Genomic DNA, 21843 nt, shown 5'->3' on the forward strand with positions numbered 1-21843 from the left:
TCTGTTAAGGATTTATTGATTCACCTTGACCTAGTCACCTTCGTTGTGTCACTTTTGCTAGAAGTCACCCCAGTTTATTTCCCTAATGTACCTGACCAGGATATTGGGAATTAATGAATGCTTGCAAATGATTTGAGATCTCCAGATGTAAAGATGTTATGGATATAAAATCATAGTACACTTAATCTTATTTGTATCTTACTCTAAAGTAGAAATAATATTTGACTGCAAGTACATGAAGACATTAACAACATGTATATTAAATGCTTCGTCACTTCAGCTTCTAACATGGTTGCAAAAACCACTGATGGCTTCTCATCCTCAGCTGCCATAAATGTCATATGTAATTGTTAAAATAGGAACTTATTTTTTTAAAAAAAGAGAAGGAAGCATGGGGATGTTTTTCATTTGTCATTAATTCCTATATAAAATATTTACTTAATCACTCATTTTTCTGTCTTGCTTTATTATGAAATATTGCCAGTTGTTTAAAATCATGTTGGAGAATTCTGGTGGCATTAATTGTTGAGTTACTGTTCTTTTTTCATCACCATCACTTGGCCAGAGCTTGGCCTATCATTGCTCCCAGGTTTTACTTTTACCTGCTACCTGCGTTAAGTTGTGGTCACATTCCCTACCCTTTCCTTATTGGGCTGTGATTCTTGCTGCCAGCAACCCAGACAGCAGTCTCTGGAAAGTAAGGTTGGGTTTATGCTTACCAGCTATTGGAGAAGCTTTGAATGAGAAATAACTGTTTATATTGAATACGTGTTCATTCTCTCTGCTACAGTGGAAGCTCTTTGAGTCTCATGTGTCTTCTGTATCTTTGTATCCCTGGCACCTGGTGATCACTGAATAATTGTTTGAATGAATGAATAGCTGAAGTACCTACAGACTTTTCCCATGAGGGGGAAAAAAGCTACGAACAGGAAAAGATTGCAAAAACATTAGGGTATTCTGATGCTTAATCATAAAGTTTTATGAAGCCAGTTAGCATTTTGTTAGCAAAGCTTCATTGCATTAATTTATTTAACTAGCTATTATGTGTAAATGCTACAGAATTTCCAAGATAAAATAGGATATTCAGTGAAACTTAAGTCTCCCAGTGCTGACTGTAGCTCCCAATTTTCCTCTCCAGAGGAACCACTTGAAAACAATTTCTTACATATTCTTTCACAGTATTGTAATGCATATGTAGAACATCTCCTCTTTTTAAAAAGCACTGATATTTGCAATTATTCACATTTTTCTCTATTTTTTTTTCACTTCACATATTATCTTGTTCAGTTCAGTCGCTCAGTCGTGTCCTACTCTTTGCGACCCCATGAACCACAGCATGCCAGGCCTCCCTGTCCATCACCAACTCCCGGAGTCTACCCAAACCCATGTCCATTGAATCGGTGATGCCATCCAGCCATCTTATCCTCTGTCATCCTCTTCTCCTCCTGCCCTCAATCTTTCCCAGCATCAGGGTCTTTTCAAATGAGTCAGCTCTTCACATTGGGTGGCCAAAGTATTGGTGTTTCAACTTCAACATCAGTCCTTCCAATGAACACCCATGACTGATCTCCTTTAGGGTGGACTGGTTGGATCTCCTTGCAGTCCAAGGGACTCTCAAGAGTCTTCTCCAACACCACAATTCAAAAGCATCAGTTCTTCGGCGCTCAGCTTTCTTTATAGTCCAACCCTCACATCCATACATGACTACTGGGAAGACCATAGCCTTGACTAGACGGACCTTTGTTGGCAAAGTAATGTCTCTGGTTTTTAATATGCTGTCTAGGTTGGTCATAACTTTCCTTCCAAGGAGTAAGTGTCTTTTAATTTCATGGCTGCAACCACCATCCGCAGTGATTTTGGAGCCCAGAAAAATAAAGTTTGACACTGTTTCCACTGTTTCTCCATCTATTTGCCATGAAGTGATGGGACCAGATGCCATGATCTTAGTTTTCTGAATGTTGAGCTTTAAGCCAACTTTTTCACTCTCCTCTTTCACTTTCATCAAGAGGAGTTTTAGTTCCTCTTCACTTTCTCCCATAAGGGTGGTGTCATCTGCATATCTGAAGTTATTGATATTTCTCCTGGCAGTCTTGATTCCAGTTTGTGCTTCTTCCAGCCCAGTGTTTTTCATGATGTACTCTGCATATAAGTTAAATAAGCAGTAAATTATGACAAATATATTTAGACCCACCTGTTACTTGTAGGTACTGTTAACCAGTCCCTTCGAGAGACATTTAAGTTATTTTATAGTTTGCTGTTACAACCAGTTCTTCTATGAATGTCTTTGTATGTGGTTTTTGACCAATTGTATAAGTATAAAATAAATTCTTAGATATAAAATTCCCCAAAGAGTATGTGCATTTTAAAACTTTGAATTACAAATTCCCATCCTTAGAGATTATACCTGTCTATAGTCTAACCAACAGTGTGACTAGTTCCCAAGATATTATTTTTTAATCATTGGTATAATTTAGAGACACTAAAATATTTTGCAGTATAATTCTTCCATCTTAAATATAGGAAACTGGGCCCGATTTTATTATGAATTGGTTTATTCACTCATCATTTATATCGTACTTGTTTTATGTTTGTTTACTGCATATATACAGGTAAAGTGATGGAAAGACATATAAATAGATACTATAATGCATCATGAAGGATTTTAATAGAGATGTACACCTCTGCTTTGTAGAGATGAAGAAAGCTTCACAGAGTTGGTAATATGTGAGCTGGATCTTCTAGAAAGGATAAGAATTTGTTTTAAAGTAAAGAATATACTTGAAAGGATAAGAATTAAAGAAGGGAGATAGTAAAATATGCCATAAACAGAAGGAACGGCTGTGCTGCCCAAAAAACAAAAAGATCCCAAGATCTGAAAGTGTATGACATGTATAGAATGGTAAGTATAAAGTATATCTGGAGTATAGAGTATATGAGGGAGGAAGAAGGGAAAGGAAGGTAGGGGGAAAGAGCACGAAAAGTGAGGCTACAACCACTGGAAAGAGTCTATACCCTTTAGGTATTTAAGAACCAATGGATGTTGTTATACAATTGAGATTTGTTCTTTGGGCTGATATTTAAGAAGATAGGATGTGGACTAGAAAGAAGGAAGAAAGGATAGCAAAAAGTACTAATTTAAAGGAGTTTGTGGGGAATTCTCTGGTGGTCCAGAAGTTAGGGCTCTGCACTTTCTCTGCTGAGGGTCTGGGTTCAACCCCTGCTTGGGGAGCTAATCCCACAAGCTGTGCAGCAATGAAGGAAAAAAGAAGCTGTGGTAGTTAAAGCTGATGAGAGCCTGAAGTAGATACATGGCAGTAGGGATTGAGAGAAGAGTTTGGAATTGAGAGTTTGTTTAATAGTAAAATCAAAAGGATTTGGTGAATATAGAGTGAGGAAAAGGTAATGATACAAGCAACTCCAAAGATCTCAGGTTAGTGCTGCCATAATGAAATAAAAAATACAGAAAGAGAACAGATTTCACTAAGCCAAGAATAGATTCTCTCTTACATTCTTTAGATTATTATGTCTAGGAAACAGCCAGGCAGAGATAGCCAGCATATAATTGGAATATGGGTCTATAGCAGAAGAATGGTTTGAAAATTGTGAGTCACCAGTATGCAGAAGATTCTTGAAGTTGTATGTGTGAATGAGAGTAGAACAGAAAAGGAGAATGCCAAAAACAGAATCCTAGGGAGTACCAGGGGTGTCTCAGGTGGGGCCTAAGATGAAAACCCAGGGAAGGTTCATCAGTGGGTAAGAAGCTTTAGATTCTTTGGGTCTTATTTAGTTGTATCTAGAGTTTTTATTGACAGTGTGCACTCATGGTGAAGATCAGATGAGCTCCTTGAGTTCAACATCAAAAGGCAAATCCCGTTCAGATCTCTTGTCTTTAGAATTTCCGATTTATTCTGCTGCTGCTGCTGCTGCTAAGTCGCTTCAGTCATGTCCAACTCTGTGCGATCCCATAGACGGCAGCCCACCAGGCTTCCCCGTCCCTGGGATTCTCCAGGCAAGAACACTGGAGTGGGTTGCCATTTCCTTCTCCAGTGCATGAAAGTGAAAAGTGAAAGTGTTAAGTTGCTCAGGCGTGTCCAACTCCAGCGACCCCATAGACTGCAGCCTTCCAGGCTCCTCCGTCCATGGGATTTTCCAGGCAAAAGTACTGGAGTGGGGTGCAATTGCCTTCTCTGCTGATTTATTCTAGTCAGTCTAAAATGTATTCCTCAAAATAAATTATAAGATACACCAGCTTGATTTGGCTCTTTCTTGGTGTGGCATACCCTGTAGGTTGGCTTGCTCAACACATCTCCCTTTCCTCCTCCTTCTATTTAGACACAAGAAAAATAAATGTTATACTTTATATCTTTAATATTATTTTCATTTGGGGGTGGCTTATGTAACACGTATGGGACTCCTCTGGTAGCTCACTGATAAAATAACCACCACCAACGCAGAAGACACAGGTTCGATCCCTGGATTGGGAAGAGCCCCTGGAGAAGGAAATTCCAGCCCATTTCAGTATTCTTGCCTGGAAAATCACATGGACAGAAGAACCTGGCAGGCTGCAGTCCTTGTGGTCACAAAAGAGTCAGACATGACTTAGCAACTAAATAAGAAAAACGTGTAACGCAGTGCTGCCAATGAGATGTCAGTGGAAGTTGCTGAGAGGTACCCTAGGAAGATTTGTTTTTCTGACGTAAAGGGAGAAACCAGCTTGTTTGCATGACCTTCCTCCATCTTGCCTTGATTGCCGGGCCAAGGCACCTAGTGCTGACCCTTGTTTCACCCAGTAAACAGAGATGAGATGTCTTAGAATTGAAGTATTCATGAACTATTTTCAGATTAAGGAATTAACAGCCTGGCTTTCTGGTACGGAATCAGGTCTGGAATGTAGTGCCTAGTGGATGCTCTTCTAATAAGCAGCACTGGAGCATTGAGATGTTATTTCTGTTTTAAGGATTTGTATGCACAGATCTCTAGCTGTCCCTATACAGGTGTGCTTGGGACTTTAAATGAAGGTGACCTCAGCTGAATCTTTTAACAGCAGCCAGTGTTAGTCACTCAGTCGAGTCCAATTCTTTGCAACCCCATTGACTGTAGCCCACCAGGCTCCTCTCTCCATAGAATTCTCCAGGCAAGAATACTGGAGTGGGTTGCCATTCCCTTCTCCAGGGGATCTTCCTGACCCAGGAATCGAACCTGAGTCTCCTGCAGTGCAAGCAAATTCTTTACCATTTGAGTCACTGGGGAAGCCCCAAGAGAGGTAATCTGTGTCCAAATTAAGACAAATTTTTGAAGTATAAAAGGAGAGATGCTTGTTTAGTAGATAGGGAGCACAATTCCAAGCTAAAGAAAGAGAAAATGACTCTTTCCTCAGTTAAGACTTACTTTTGAAGTAGATCTGAGGAAGAAGTGCCATGATAGCTTTGCAATTTAAGTTGACTCACACATTTTGGATATGTGGAAAGGCTTTTTTTGAATGTACTTTTTGTTTAGTCGCTCAGTCATGTCCATCTCTATGGCCCTATGGACTATAGCCCACCAGGCTTCTCTGCCTATGGAATTTTTCCAGGGAAGAATACTGGAGCAGGTTGCCATTTCCTTCCTCCTCCAGGTGATCTTCCCTCCCAGGGATTGAACCTATGTCTCTTGTGTCTCCTGCATTGGCAGGCAGACTCATTACCACTAGTGCTACCTGGGAAGTGGTATAGAAAGGTACTAAAACTGTAATATTCCTTTAGTAAAAATGAAGAAGATTTAAAATATTTTACTTGTTGTTTGGTTTATGTTTTCTACATGCACATTACTTGATTCTTCTATCTTTTAAGGAGATTTTTATTTTCATGGGAATGACCCATCCATTTACCTAGCCTGCATTTCCTTAACCTCCTAAAAATCCTTAGGAATTTCACCTTCACTCACTTCAAAAATTCATTCCTACTCTCACTCAGAAAGGCTGTCTCTGAAATCGTTATGTCCTAATAACTTGTTTTCTGACTGTAACCTCTTGAATGCTCACTCCATCTGTTCTTTGACCTAGTCATAATCAACATGGCTTTTGTCTCTTGTGTTTTTACACAGTTTACTCCTACAACCACTTCAACCATTTTCTGGCCACTACTCACTCAACTCTTGAGTATGTACATGGCATTTCTAGATTCTAGATTAATGCAGGCATTTATATTCTCTAATTTGGGCTGCAGATTGTTGCTGGATAAAACCAGCCACGGGGAATTCATGCTACTGTAGTCAGAGTCTTTAATATCATTGAGCCAACAGTGTTATCCAAAATCAATGCTTGCTCATTCCCCACAACAGCTGTTTCACATCCTCACCCAGTCTTCTCATGACCCTCTTAGCACTCCTTTCAGTAGCAGCAAGTGATCTGTTCCCTCAGCTCCTACTTCACAAAAAAAATAGAGGCCATCAGGTATGAACTTCCTCCAGCTCTGACACCTCCTTACCCAAAAATATCTATCTGTTTCCGCACTGTGTTTCCTCCCACTCCTGTCCCCTGATCTCTTATGGGGAGCCCTTCTTCCTTTTATCTATGATCCATCCTTCTGTATTTCTTTATATTCCACTGTTCAAGAATTTTGCTCCATCATTTATTCTCTCCCTCTTTACATATATTTTAAAACTTCTCCCTCCTTCTGCTTCATTGCTTCAATATATAATCGTTTTCCTGCTGTTACTCTCTTTAAGTAGACGTAGAACTTTATGTCTCTTTTCACAGCCAAGCTTCTTTCTAGAAATACTGCATACTCATTGTTGCTTTCTTTGCCTTTATTGAGAACTGCCATCAAATACATCAGATTTTTACTGAATGTTTAGGAATAAAGAAAGAAGCCATAAAAGTTCTTAGCCATTCAACATTTTTTCACTGGCTGTTGCTGTCCTTAAGTCACAACCTGCCACCATTTTTAACCAGTCTTCATTTCTTTTGCTTTCTGGGTTTTTTTTTTAATTAATTAATTTATTTTAGTTGGGGCTAATTACTTTACAATATTGTAGTGGTTTCTGCCATACATTGACATGAATCCGACATGGGTGTACATGTGTTTCCCATCCTGAACCCCGCTCCCACCTCCTTCCCCATCCCATCACTCAGGGTCATCCCAGTGCACCGGCCCTGAGCACCCTCTCTCATGCATCGAACCTGGACTGGTGATCTATTTCACATATGATAATATACATGTTTCAATGCTATTCTCTCAAATCATCCCACCCTCGCCTTCTCCCACAGAGTCCAAAAGTCTGTTCTTTACATCTGTGTCTCTTTTGCTGTCTCACATATACAGTCATCGTTACCATCTTTCTAAATTCCATATATACGCGTTAATATACTGTATTGGTGTTCTTCTTTCTGACTTACTTCACTCTGTGTAGTAGGCTCCAGTTTCTTCCACCTCATTAGAACTGATTCAAAAAAAAAAAAAAAAAAGAACTGATTCAAATGCATTCTTTTTAATGGCTGAGTAATATGCCATTGTGTATGTGTACTCCAGCTTTCTTATCCATTCGTCTGCCGATGGACATCTAGGTTGTTTCCATGTCCTGGCTGTTGTAAACAGTGCTGTGATGAACACTGGGGTACACATTTCATTCTGGTTTCCTTGGTGTGTATGCCCAGCAGTGGGATTGCTGGGTCGTATGGCAGTTCTTTCTGCTTTAATTCTCTCTCCCCCTAAAACTTTCTCCCTTTGAAATTACCGTTACTTTTTTATACTGAGTAGTTTGGGTCTTTTTGTTCCAATCTTGATACCTCTAGTGCTCTGTGCTCAGTCACTTCAGTCATGTCTGATTCTTTGTGACTGCATGGACTGTAGCCTTCCAGGCTCCTCTGTCCATGGGATTTTCCTGGCAAGAATAAAAACAGAGACTAAAAAACAAAGTCCTCTTTTATCTTTTAGATAGTTCATATAAGTGCATGGCATAACTTCATGTAAGACAGAGAGTGGTGGGGACTGTGTGAACTAAGATTCCAAGCCCTCCTAATGATATTTAAATTCAATTTAAATTTCAAAACATAAGAAACCAAAAAGTACTGCAAATGAAGGACATCTAATGATCATTCCAAGGGCTATCACCTTGCATTTTATAATTAAAAGGCCTAAACAGATATTTTTTTTTAAAGCACCATCTGTCTCTGAAGTAAATGTTGCCCATTCCCACAGAATGTGTAAGAATAATATAAAAAAATTAATAACACCTTTTTTGTTCCCATTATACATAGAAATTCAAGTGTAGGAATTATTTGTTAAAATTATTTCATATATAATGTCTGATGCCTGTTTACAGAAGTTTTTAGGTTTACTGACATTTTGGTAAATCCGAATCCTTGTTTTATTTTATGTGTTTGTCAGTGACTTTGCTGTTACATTTTTTTCTCTTTATAGCTGCATTTTGAATCATTACTTTTTTCACATTGTTTTTTCCTTTCATCTTAGGTCAACATTCTTTTTGTAAAAACTGACAGCTTCCACTAAGAAATTTTATTTATTAGTCAAATTCATTCAGTTCAGTTCTGTCGCTCAGTCGTGTCCGACTCTTTGTGACCCCATGAATCACAGCATGCCAGGCATCCCTGTCCATCACCAACTTCCGGAGTTTACCCAGACTCACGTCCATCGAGTCAGTGATGCCATCCAGCCATCTCATCCTCTGTCGTCCCCTTCTCCTCCTGCCCCCAATCCCTCCCAGCAACAGAGTCTTTTCCAGTGAGTCAACTCTTTGCATGAGGTGGCCAAAGTACTGGAGTTTCAGCTTTAGCATCATTCCTTCCAAAGAAATCCCAGGGCTGATCTCCTTCAGAATGGACTGGTTGGATCTCCTTGCAGTCCAAGGGACTCTCAAGAGTCTTCTCCAACACCACAGTTCAAAAGCATCAATTCTTCGGCGCTCAGCCTTCTTTACAGTCCAACTGTCACATCCATACATGACCACAGGAAAAACCATAGCCTTGACTAGATGAACCTTTGTTGGCAAAGTAATGTCTCTGCTTTTGAATATGCTATCTAGGTTGGTCATAACTTTCCTTCTAAGGAGTAAGTGTCTTTTAATTTCACGGCTGCAGTCACCATCTGCAGTGATTTTGGAGCCCCCCAAAATAAAGTCTGACACTGTTTCCACTGTTTCCCCATCTATTTCCCATGAAGTGATGGGACCAGATGCCATGATCTTAGTTTTCTGAATGTTGAGCTTTAAGCCAACTTTTTCACTCTTCACTTTCACTTTCATCAAGAGGCTTTTTAGTTCCTCTTCACTTTCTGCCATAAGGGTGGTGTCATGTGCATATCTGAGGTTATTGATATTTCTCCCGGCAATCTTGATTCTAGCTTGTGTTTCTTCCAGTCCAGCGTTTCTCATGATGTACTCTGCATATAAGTTAAATAAGCAGGGTGACAATATACAGCCTTGACGTACTCCTTTTCCTATTTGGAATCATTAGTCAGTTATTTGGAGAAGGCAATGGCACCCCACTCCAGTACTCTTGCCTGGAAAATCCCATGGATGGTGGAGCCTGGTAGGCTGCAGTCCGTGGGGTCACTAAGAGTCGGACACAACTTAGTGACTTCACTGTCACTTTTCCCTTTCACGCATTGGAGAAGGAAATGGCGCCCCACTCCAGTGTTCTTGCCTGGAGAATCCCAGGGACGGGGGAGCCTGGTGGGCTGCAATCTCTGGGGTCACACAGAGTCGGACACGACTGAAGCGACTTAGCAGCAGCAGTCAGTTATTAGTGAAACTTTAATTTGTGTTAAAATAATGCACTTGCAAATGCAGACTCTGGAACCATACCCTCTTAAGAATCTGTGTTTTTACCAAGCACCCTCACATAGCTGGTGTTGCTGCTAAGTCACTTCAGTCATGTCCATCTCTGTGCAACCCCATGGACTGCAGCCCACCAGGCCTGTCCGTCCATGGGATTCTCCAGGCAAGAACACTGGAGTGGGTTGCCATTTCCTTCTCCAATGCAGGAAAGTGGAAAGTGAAAGTGAAGTCACTCAGTCGTGTCTGACTCTTAGCAACCCCATGGACTGCAGCCTACCAGGCTCCTCCATCCATGGGATTTTCTGGGCAACAGTACTGGAGTGGGTTGCCATTGCCTTCTCCCTAGCTGGTGTTAGAGAAATAGTATTTTAATACTTAATGTAACAGCCCAATAGGAATTGGGCCAGCCACTGTGAAGAAAGAGTATCTAGTCTTCTTCCAACATTTTTACTTCATTTGAAAGAAAAGATACAAATTCAAACCATACTTCTAAATTTACCAATACCATTTTTAGAAAATTGGATAATAATGGAGCAAGAGTCTCTATAATATACAGAAGTAGTTGGCCAGTCAAAGCAAGGGTTATTTTCTATATTCAAGTTGGTTAGTAAATTTAGAATATGTGGCTAATTTCACATATTAACTACTTGGTTTTGGTATCAGAAAGTTTGGGGTTAGAATTAACAGTTTCTTGACTCAAACTGGCTTAATCAATATAGCAGTCTTTTATTTACGTAACAAGGCCAAAAGTAAGGTGGGCTCCAGGGTTGGTCAATGCATGACCTGATAATACCATCTTGGACCCAAGTTTTCTCTGTGTCTCCAGTGTAACCTCTTCAATATTAGCTTCTGCTGCTGCTGCTGCTGCTAAGTCGCTTTAGTCATGTCTGACTCTGTGCGACCCCATAGACGGCAGCCCACCAGGCTCCCCCCTCCCTGGGATTCTCCAGGCAAGAACCCTGGATCGGGTTGCCATTTCCTTCTCCAGTGCATGAAAGTGAAAAGTGAAAGTGAAGTCGCTCAGTCGTGTCCGACTTCTGGTGACCCCATGGACTGCAGCCTACCAGGCTCCTCCATCCATGGGATTTTCCAGGCAAGAGTACTGGAGTGGGGTGCCATTAGCTTCATCCTAACCTAAAATTGCAAGAGAATTCAGGCTTCATCCTTATCGCTGGGTACATAATCAGCTTCCCTTGAAGTACATGGCTGGTAAAGAACAAACTAAGGTTATGTTAAGGTTTGAGAGAATTGATGGTAAATATGCAGGGAAGGCAATGGCACCCCACTCCAGTACTCTTGCCTGGAAAATCCCATGGATGGAGGAGCCTGGTAGGCTGCAGTCCATGGGGTCTCGAAGAGTCGGACACGACTGCTCGACTTCCCTTTCACTTTTCACTTTCATGCATTGGAGAAGGAAATGGCAACCGGCTCCAGGGTTCTTGCCTGGAGAATCCCAGGGATGGGGGAGCCTGGTGGGCTGCCGTCTATGGGGTCACACAGAGTCGGACATGACTAAAGCGACTTAGCAGCAGCAGCAGCAGCATGCCATTCACAGACTTTATCTTGAAGTTCTGCTTTTCATAAGTGTTTAGTGAATACAAAGTCTGCTAAACTTATTGGCAAATTTTATACCCTTTTGGTTTTAGAAAGACTAACTCTTTCTTAGAATTAGCAGTCCTTTTGTGGGAGAAGGCAAAAGCTCTGTTTGGTCTCCATAGTTTGTTAACTGGATAGAATCCAGAAAAATCCTTCCACTTAGCTTCTTCAACCTTAAGACATATGTAGATTAGTCTTGCAAATTAGGTTAATAAAAATACTATTTGAGTTCAATTGCTTTATTTAATATATTATACATATATTTATTGTATTATCCTTCATTCACTATTGGGATAGAAATCCACAGATTGAGAAATTAAATAGTTTGAGATCCTCTGGTTTCTCTAGATGAATTTTCACTTGGACAGTCAGGCTTGCTCCCCCAAACCTTTAATTAAAGGCTTTCCTAAAAAAAAAAAAAAAAAAAAAAGATACATATGAATTTACTTATAAAACAGAAATTGACTCACAGACATAGAAAACAAATTTATGGTTACCAAAGAGGATAACCAGGGATGGGGGCATGGGGGGAGAGGTACAAATTAGAAGTTTAGAAGATAAACACATACACTTAACTATATTTAAAATAAGCAGCAAGGACCTACTGTATAGCACATAATAAACTATAATGGAAACTAATCTGAAAAAGAACATATAGGTATGTAAATCTGCAAATGCATGTACATGAGTGTGTATGTACAACTGAATCACCTTGCTGTGTGTGTGTTAGTCGCTCAGTCCTGTATGACTCTCTGCGAGCCCATGGACTGTAGCCCACCAGGCTCCTCTGTCCATATGATTCTCCAGTCAAGAATACTGGAGTGGGTTGCCATTTCCTTCTCCAGGGGATCTTCCCTACCCAGGGATCAAATCCTGGTCTCCTGTCTGAGGCACCAGGGAAGCCCACTTTGCTCTATACCTGAAACTAACACAACATTGTAAATTAATTATACTTCAATTTTTAAAAAATGGTTTTAAAAAAAGCTTTCCTAGAGTACTTTCCTCTTTGGGGGAGCAGTTCACACTTCAGTTTATCACCCACCCCTCAAATCATTAGAATACTTAATCCATCAGAATCCAAACAAAGATATAAATATAGATGTGACAAGGTGTGAATGCAATCCATTTCTAGGATGCTTATTATAATTTCCCTTCAAAGTTGCCCAGAAAAACGTACAGGTATGTATGGCGAGTGTTGAGGGTGGGGAGCATTTTTGCCAGTAGAACTTTTTGGAGGTGATGAGAATGATGCAGGATGCGGGCTGAGCAGGGGTTTTTTTTTTTTTTTTTTTTAAGTAAACGTTTACAAAAACAAATAGCAGAACCACAGAAGAAATAACAATGTATAGAATTAATTATAACTTCTAGAATTAAATATAACTTCTCAGAAGATTTACAGTGAGGTACCTCTTACAGTCTTGGTAATCCCTGTTCTTGCTCCTAAAAGAGCAGTGTACTCTAGCATGTGGCAGCATGCTGCTTTTTCTCCCCTCTAAGAACAACAGTCATGTAAACCAGATTGCCAAGATCATTTCCGTTTCAAACGCTCCATCCAATTGACCAAAAAAGTTCAGGATAAAGCACTGACTTTGGAGTCAGTGAAAATGAAAGTCATTCAGTCGTGTCTGACTCTTTTTGACCCCCTCGGACTATGCAGTCCATGGAATTCTCTAGGCCAGGATACTGGAGTGGGTAGCCTTTCCCTTCTCCAGGGGATCTTCCCAACCCAGGGATCAAACCCAGGTCTCCCGCATTGCAGCCGGATTCTTTACCAGCTGAGCCACAAGGGAAGCCCTTGGAGTCAGAGTACCTGGTACCTATTAATACATTTAGACAAATTCCAACACTGTCACTTTCCTTGTGAGGTAAGTGTACATTATTCCCGCGTTACAAATGATGAACTTGAGGATCAGAGAAGTTGAACAATTTGCCCAAGATTATACCTTGTAAATGATGGAACTAAGATTTAAGTCTATGTTTGCCTGGCTACAGACTAGGCATTCTTTCAGGGGAACTAGACAAGAAAGTTTGGAGGGTATAGTTATTTTGGCAGGAAGAACAGTTTAATTCATTTGACAACTATTTAATGAGTACTAAATCCAGGTGTTGAGGTATAGCATTGAGCAAAAGAGAACAATGGCTTTGTTTTCATGGAGCTTATGCTCTGCTTGGGAGAGAAAGCCAATACATTTTATCAGGAAATAATTATTTAAGAAGAAAAATTGAGCACAGTAAAGGGTACAGGATAGTAGAAGTAAGAGATGCTTTCTCGTGTAAGGTGGTCTGATAAGTTGACATATGAACAGAGATCTGAAAGAAATAAGGGAATGAGCTCTGCGGATATTTGGGGAGGAACCTTTCAGGAAGAAGAACTAAGGCTCTGAAGCAAGAAAGGCCTTGGCATGTCCCAGAAACAGCAAGGAAGTCTGTGTGACTAGAGAACCATGAGCAAGGGGAGAATGAAAGATGAATTCAGAGAGTTAGCTTGGGGAGGACTCATACAGAAGTTCGTAAGCTCTACAGGCTTTGTTTTTTACTATGAGTGTTTAAAAGATTTTGAGCAGAGATATGGTACAATATGAATTTTCTAAAGGATTGTTTTGGTTGTTTAGAGAAGAGAATATAAATCAGCAAAGGTGAAAACAAGCAGATCACTTAGACAGCTACTACCATATAAAGAAGTGTGAAGATAGCCTGAATTAGGGTGTGTGTTCAGTTGCTCATTTGTGCCCAGCTTTTTGCAAACCCATGGACGGTAGCCCACCACGCTCCTCTGTCTATGGGATTTCCCAGGCAAGAATACTAGAGTATGTTGCTGTTTCCTTCTCCAGAGGATCTTCCCAACCCAGGGATCAGGAATTAGGATGAGACTAGTGGAAAATGAAGAGAAATAGTTGGATTCTAGGTATTTGGATGTCAGAATTGGCTGATGGGTTGCATTTGAGGGTATGTGGAAGGAAAAGGGCTCCAAAATGTTTGTAGAACAATGAAATTATCTTTAATTGCTCTGGGAAGACTAGAGGAGAGACATGTACTTGGGTGAAAGTAGTCAAGGAGTCAAGGAATCAGTTTTAGTATTTAAGATATATTGAGTTTGAGTGATTTGGGGACATCCATATGGATCTGAATTCAGAACTTACCCAGGTAGGAGTTAAGAATCCTTTAGTCATTTGTATACGGGCGATGGAAACCATGAGATTAAATGTACTTCTCAAGAATGTGTATAGAGAGCATAGAAAACAGAACTTAAGTAGATATGTAGAAATTAGCTTCCATGTACTTGGGTGAAATAAAAATTGTTTATATCTGGGTTCAACAGTACCATCTTTATGTACATAATTAAGATTGCAACAAAAACTCTTTAATTTCAACATACAATGTCAGTGTTATAATGGGAATTTTTGAATTGGTCTTGTCTTTAATGGTGGTTCTTTTTTAAAGCTGGAGTGCACCACTGTTAACCTCTTGATTTATTCTTTCAGCATCTACTACAAACGACACCAATAAAGTACTGTGGCTAAAGGCTCTTTTGGTTGTTTATGTGGGTGGTAAAAATTATTTTTTAACTGCTCAGCTTTCAGTTTCAGTTTTAAATTGTCAGGCATAAATAGTGCTATTTCTGCCAGATGTCAGGTATTATGAATAGTTTGTACTATAGAATACATTTACCTGTAGGCTCAGGCCAAGCATAGATTAAATTTATAAGTGCTTTGGAAAAACAGATTGCAAAGAACTGAATGTAGTTTCTTCTTCCTAAAATGTTCTTTTAGAGTCTCCTTTCCTTCCCAGGGGATTCTCTTAACACTCTAGTGTTTTATTATATTGTAGGTCTTGTTGGTGCTACAGCTTTAGAGGTAGTAAACTAAAAAACACTGTCCCTTGTGGACCAGATATTACATTATCTCAGTACAGTCATAGATGATTAGTTTCTGAGACTAACTTTAGGCTGACCTAAAACCCAGTCATCAGGACACTGGAGTCACCTACCTCCCTTTTAAATAACATAATACCTTTGAAAGAATTGTACATCAGAAGACTGCCCAGCAAGTATAGAATCAGGAACAGAAGTATAGTGATCTGAAGCATGTGTGCTGCATATTTCACCTAAACTCTGGAAAAACCCCATGTAATATTCCTACTTCACACACACACACAAATACATACCCTTGTAGTAACTGAGAGCTTATGCCAGTCAGGTATACATTCCAGTATAAACAAATATTTCATAGATTTTTGCCTTTCTGAATCACATTTTTTATCCTGGTTACCCTCTTTCTGGCTATTCATGTATATCTCCTTGTTCTAGATAATTAGGTTTCCTGATTGCCTCTTTATATTCCTTTGAATTTTCCTTAGTCCATAGCTAAATGCTTTGTAAACTATAAAAAATAGTAAAAAAAAAAAAAAAAAGTAAAATATTTGTCAAAAACATAGTTACCATCTTAACTGAGGGGCACAGATTCTCTTTTTTTCTCCATGTTGATACAGTGTGATGGTTATGAAAATCCAAATATTTTAGTTCTAATTATTTGTCAATAATTTGTTGTGGCATTTACTTACTAAATTAACACCTGAATCTCTACATATGAAATACAAATGAAATGCTGGAATGAGCTTCTAAAAATATTGCCATCTTCTTTTCTCTCTCCTACCCCCATTCCTGCAGGTGTACCAACATTCGGCCAGGAGAGACTGGAATGGATGTAACAAGCCGCTGCACCCTTGGAGACCCCAACAAATTGCCAGAAGGGGTTCCCCAACCAGCCCGCATGCCCTATATCTCAGACAAGCACCCTCGACAAACCTTGGAAGTGATTAACCTTCTGAGAAAACACCGGGAGCTATGCGATGTGGTGCTAGTTGTGGGCGCTAAGAAGATATATGCCCATCGAGTCATTTTGTCAGCCTGTAGTCCCTACTTCCGAGCTATGTTTACAGGAGAATTGGCAGAGAGCCGTCAGACAGAAGTAGTGATCCGAGACATAGATGAGAGGGCTATGGAACTACTGATAGACTTTGCATATACCTCCCAGATAACTGTGGAAGAGGGCAATGTTCAGACCCTCCTGCCAGCTGCTTGCCTCCTCCAGCTGGCAGAAATACAAGAAGCCTGTTGTGAATTCCTGAAGAGACAATTAGATCCTTCAAACTGCCTGGGCATTCGGGCTTTTGCTGACACACATTCATGTCGTGAGTTGCTAAGGATAGCAGACAAGTTCACTCAACATAATTTTCAAGAGGTGAGTTGTACTTGGTGGTTTGAATGCATCCACAATGTATTTGTTAGGAGAACAATATAGTATATCAGATTATTTGGTGACCTAATAATCAGAAAAATGAAATTAGATGTTACCAAAGAATTTATTAAACCTGTTATTTTTCATTTATTCATTCATTTAATAAATATCTGTGAAGCTACTATACTTCCACCACTGTGCTTGGGAACAGAAGCTACAGTACTGAACAAGATGCCTAGAGTGTCTGTTCTAGTGGAGAATTATAATCTGGCACAGAAGACAGCTACTGAATTCATAATTACATAAATAATTAGAGTTAATGAGTGCTACAAAGAAGCCCTGGGTAATTTAACAATGTATTACAGAGAGATTTAACTTTGGTTCTGGAACAGTTCATCCAAGATTCTGAGACATGAAAAAGCATAACAAGTTTCAGGAACTGAAAGAAACCCAATGAGATCCAGAGAGCAATAAAGAATGTTACATAATGATTTTACAGAAGAAACAGGGCCAGATCACATTGGAGTTAATAGACTGTGTTAAGAATTTGAAATTTGATCTTAAGACCAGTAGAAAACCATTAAAGGATTTTAAGCAAAGGAATGGCATGTCCATTTTATTCTTTAGTCTCACTCTTCTATTCAACAGGATAACGTCCAGTGAATGGATCCAAGATTTAAAAAATACAAAGTGAAACCATGAAAATAGTAGAAGATGACACAAAACAATTCCTTTATAATCTTGAATAGGCCTTTCTAATTGACTAACCCAGAAAGCATAGAAGAAAATATTGATAAATTTGACTATATAAATATTTAAAAATTTTGCATGGTAAAACAATAATGAGACAAAAAATTAAAGACTAAGGGAAAACATTTGCATCTCATATTACAGATGATATCTCCTTAATACATCAAGAGCTCCTTATTGGTCAATAACCTAGGCCAGTGACCTAAAAATGGGTAGTAAACAAGAAGTTCAGATTGCCCTTAAACATGAAAATCTGCTCAGGTTTATTCATAATAACTGAAACATGAATTAAAACTACACCAAAGTACTATTTTTTATCTATCAGATTACAAATCTGTAATCTACCAGATTACAAATATCCAGAAGTTTGGTTACATACCCTGTTAACAAGAACATGGAGAAATAGCTAATTGCTAGCATAAGTATAAACTTATATAACCCCTCTGAAAGGAAATTGGGCCGTAAATCAAAATTACACACATTTTGCTCATGCTCTTTGTCTTGGCAATCCCATTTCTGGGAATCTACTACAGATGTAATGGAAAGGGGAACAGCTTGAGGAGGAAAAACCATGGGTTCCATTTTAGATATATTCAGTTTGAGACACCTGTGAAATATCTACATAGAGATATTGAGCAAGTAACTGTTTATGTAAGTCTGTATCTTGGCAAAGAGGTTAGGCTGAGATTAAAATTTAGTAGTTATCAACATAGTAATGCCTGCAATGCAGGAGAACTGGGTTCGATTCCTGGGCTGGGAAGATCCCCTGGAGAAGGAAGTGGCAACCCACTCCATTATTCTTGCCTGAAGGATCCCATGGACAGAGGAGCCTGGCAGGCTACAATCTGTGGGGTCACAAGAATCAGACACGATTGAGTGACTAAGCACAACAACACAACAACATAGTAATGAAGATATAATAACTAAAATGTGTCTTAGCCCTTTTTAGGCAGGATATAACCCTGAAGCCATAAAAGAAAAGGCTGATAAGTTTGATTGTATATAAATTTAAAACTTTTATAACAAAAAGCATCATAAACAAGGTTAAAAAAATCAATGCCAATGTGATCACCTAGTAGGAGGAGAGAAAAGCCCTCAAGTTTTTCCAATATTGAAGGATGATTAGTGAAAAAGCAATTGGCAAATAAAACTGGGAATAACTAGAATAGATAGAGGAGAAAAACCAGCATGGGCATCATGAAATGCAAAGGCAGGGACCGTATAGGAAGGAGGATATACACACACACATACGTATGTACACACACACAGTTGGCCTTCCGTATTTGCTGGTTCTGCATTCACAGATTGAAGCAACCATGGATCAAAAATATGAAAAAAAATTTAATAAAGTTCTGAAAGGTAACATTTGAATTTGTCAGGTGCTGGCAACTATTCACATATCATTTACATTATATTCAGTTCAGTTCAGTTCAGTCGCTCAGTTGTGTCCGACTGCAACCCCATTAATCGCAGCATACCAGGCCTCCCGTCCATCACCAACTCCCAGAGTTCACTCAAACTCACGTCCATCAAGTCCGTGATGCCATCCAGCCATCTCATCCTCTGTCGTCCCCTTTTCCTCCTGCCCCCAATCCCTCCCAGCATCAGAGTCTTTTCCAATGAGTCAACTCTTCACATGAGGTGGCCCAAGTACTGGAGTTTCAGCTTTAGCATCATTCCTTCCAAAGAACACCCAGAGCTGATCTCCTTTAGAATGGACTGGTTGGATCTCCTTGCAGTCCAAGGGACTTTCAAGAGTCTTATTAGGTATTATAATTAATCTAGAATTCTTAAGTATATGGGAGGATGTGTGTAAGTTACATGTAAATACTATGCCATTTTATATGAGTCTTGAGCATCTAGGAATTTTGGTATCCTGGGGACATGAAGGAGGTGGAATAGGGAAAAGTCCTGGGACCAATCTTCCTTAGATACCAAGGGAAAACTATTTATGCTAGAACATCCAGGAAGTTTCTAAAATTTAATATTAGAATCACTGTCTTTAAGAAATATGAAAACATTTTGAAACTAAAGACAGAGCAAATCAGTGTAGCTCTGAGTCCAAAAATAGTGGTTTTCAAATCAGTGGTTCAGTTCAGTCGCTCAGTCATGTCCGACTCTTTGCGACCGCATGGACTGCAGCATGCCAGGCTTCCCTGACTGCAGCATGCCTCAAGCTTGCTCAAACTCATGTCCATCAAGTCGGTGATGCCACCCAGCCACCTCATCCTCTGTCGTCCCCCTCTCCTTCTGCCTTCAATCATTCCCAGCATCAGGGTCTTTTCCAAGGAGTCAGTTCTTTGCATCAGGTGGTCAAAGTATTGGAACTTCAGCTTCAGTATCAGTCCTTCCAATGATTATTCAGGTCTGATTTCCTTTAGGATTGACTGGTTTGATCAAGTCAGTGGAGGAAGGTAAAATTGTTAAATATATGTCATTAGTAAAACTGGTTATTTGGGGAGGGGAAATAAACTCTTTAAACAGATGGAATTCTCAATGGATAAATAAACCCAAAAATTTAAATTCTAAAAGTACTAGAAGAAAACATTACTAGGCTTAGGGTAAAAATGGCCTTTCTAGGCTGGTGGGCTGCAGTCCACGGGGTCGCTAAAAGTCGGACACGACTGAGCGACTTCACTTTCACTTTTCACTTTCATGCATTGGAGAAGGAAATGGCAACCCACTGCAGTGTTCTTGCCTGGAGAATCCCAGGGACAGGGGAGCCTGGTGGGCTGCCGTCTATGGGGTCGCACAGAGTCGGACACGACTGAAGCGACTTAGCAGCAGCAGGCAGGATATAACCCAGAAGCCTGATAAATTTGACTGCATAAAAGTTAAATATTATTGTTCATAACAACAGTAACAAGCAAAAAGCACCTTAAACTAAATTAAATAATGCCAACTCTGAAAACCTATTTGGAGCATACATGACAGAAGAAACATGAATTCTTATAAGACTCATACAAATTGAATGAGAAAAACCATTAAAAAAACAACAGAAAAATAGGCAAAGGATATGAATAAGCAATGTATAAAAATATTAAATGTAAAATAAACATGAAAAGATACCATTACACATAACTAAAAAAAATACATTAAAACAATATTTCTTAACCTATCAGATTGGAAAAAATAATTTTTAAATTTTATTTGAAAAAAGAAAAAAATATGAACATAAAAAACTGGAGGAAAAAGGAGAAACTTTCACATACCTTTACTGAGATTCATCACTTGTTAACCTTTTGCCACTTTTTCTTTATCATTTTCTCCTTATTATATGAATATTTTTCTTTCAGCAGTTGAGGGTATGTTGCATACATCATATTCCTTTACTCCTGAACTTTTCAGTGTGTATAATCCCTTATCAGTTGTGTCATCTGCAAATATCTTTCTATTCAGTAGGTTGTTCTTCTGTTTTGTCAGTGGTTTCCTTTGCTGTGTAAAAGCTTTTAAGTGTAATTAGCTCACATGTGTTTATTTTTGCTTTTATTTCCTTTACTTTAGGAGATGGATCCAAAAAAATATTGCTGCAATTATGTCAAAGAGTGTTCTATTGATATTTTCTTCTAGGAGTTTCATAGTATCTGGTCTTATATTTAGGTCTTTAATCCATTTTGAAGGTTTTTTTTCTATTTTTTTCAAAAACAGTCAGTTTAATTCATAGTATTATTCATAGAACTTTTGGTGGGGGGTGTTTATTTTTTTAATTTTTATTGAAATGTAATTGATTTACAATGTTATGTTTTAGATGTACAACAAAGTGATCATTATTATTATTTTTACGTTCTCTTCAATTATAAATTATATGGTATTGAATATAGTGCTTGACAATAGGTCCTTGTTGGTTATCTATTTTATATATAGTGCATGCTTAGTCACTTCAGTCATGTCCAACTCTCTGTGACCCCATGGACCATGGCCCACCAGGCTCCTCTGTCCATGGGATTCTCCAGGCAAGAATACTGGAGTGGGTTGCCATTTCCTTCTCCATTTATATATAATATTATATGCATTTGAATCCCTACCTCTTAATTCATTTTGAGTTTACTTTTGTATATGATGTTAGAGAATGTTCTAATTTCATTCTTTTATGTAGCTGTCCAGTTTTTTCCAGCACAACTTGTTAAAGAGACTGTCTTTTCGCCATTGTATATTCTTGCCTCCTTCAGTTTCAAATCAGTTCAGTTGCTCAGTTGGGTCTGACTCTTTGCGACCCCATGAACCACAGCACGCCAGGCCTCCCTGTCCATCATCAACTCCTGGAGTTTACCCAAACCCATGTCCACTGAGTCAGTGATGCCATCCAGCCATCTCATCCTCTGTCGTCCCCTTCTCCTCCTGCCCTCAATATTGCCCAGCATCAGGGTCTTTTCAAATGAGTCAGCTCTCTGCATCAGGTGGCCAAAGTATTGGAGTTTCAGCTTAAACATCAGTCCTTCCAATGAACACCCACGACTGATCTCCTTTAGGATGGACTGATTGGATC

At 39.3% G+C, this 21843-nt stretch overlaps 1 protein-coding gene across 6 annotated transcripts in view; it reads left to right on the plus strand.

Moving 5' to 3' along the window:
• Positions 1 to 21843, plus strand: part of KLHL20 (kelch like family member 20) — a 71032-nt gene that overhangs the window by 15685 nt on the left and 33504 nt on the right. For all 6 annotated transcript variants that reach the window (XM_027565355.1, XM_027565356.1, XM_027565353.1 and 3 more), the window contains one exon: positions 16037 to 16610. In XM_027565355.1, coding sequence (XP_027421156.1) covers positions 16037 to 16610 — 574 coding nt within the window. The remainder of the gene's footprint in view (positions 1 to 16036; positions 16611 to 21843) is intronic.

Source organism: Bos indicus x Bos taurus, chromosome 16, assembly GCF_003369695.1.
Source record: "Bos indicus x Bos taurus breed Angus x Brahman F1 hybrid chromosome 16, Bos_hybrid_MaternalHap_v2.0, whole genome shotgun sequence".
Lineage (NCBI taxonomy): Eukaryota > Metazoa > Chordata > Mammalia > Artiodactyla > Bovidae > Bos > Bos indicus x Bos taurus.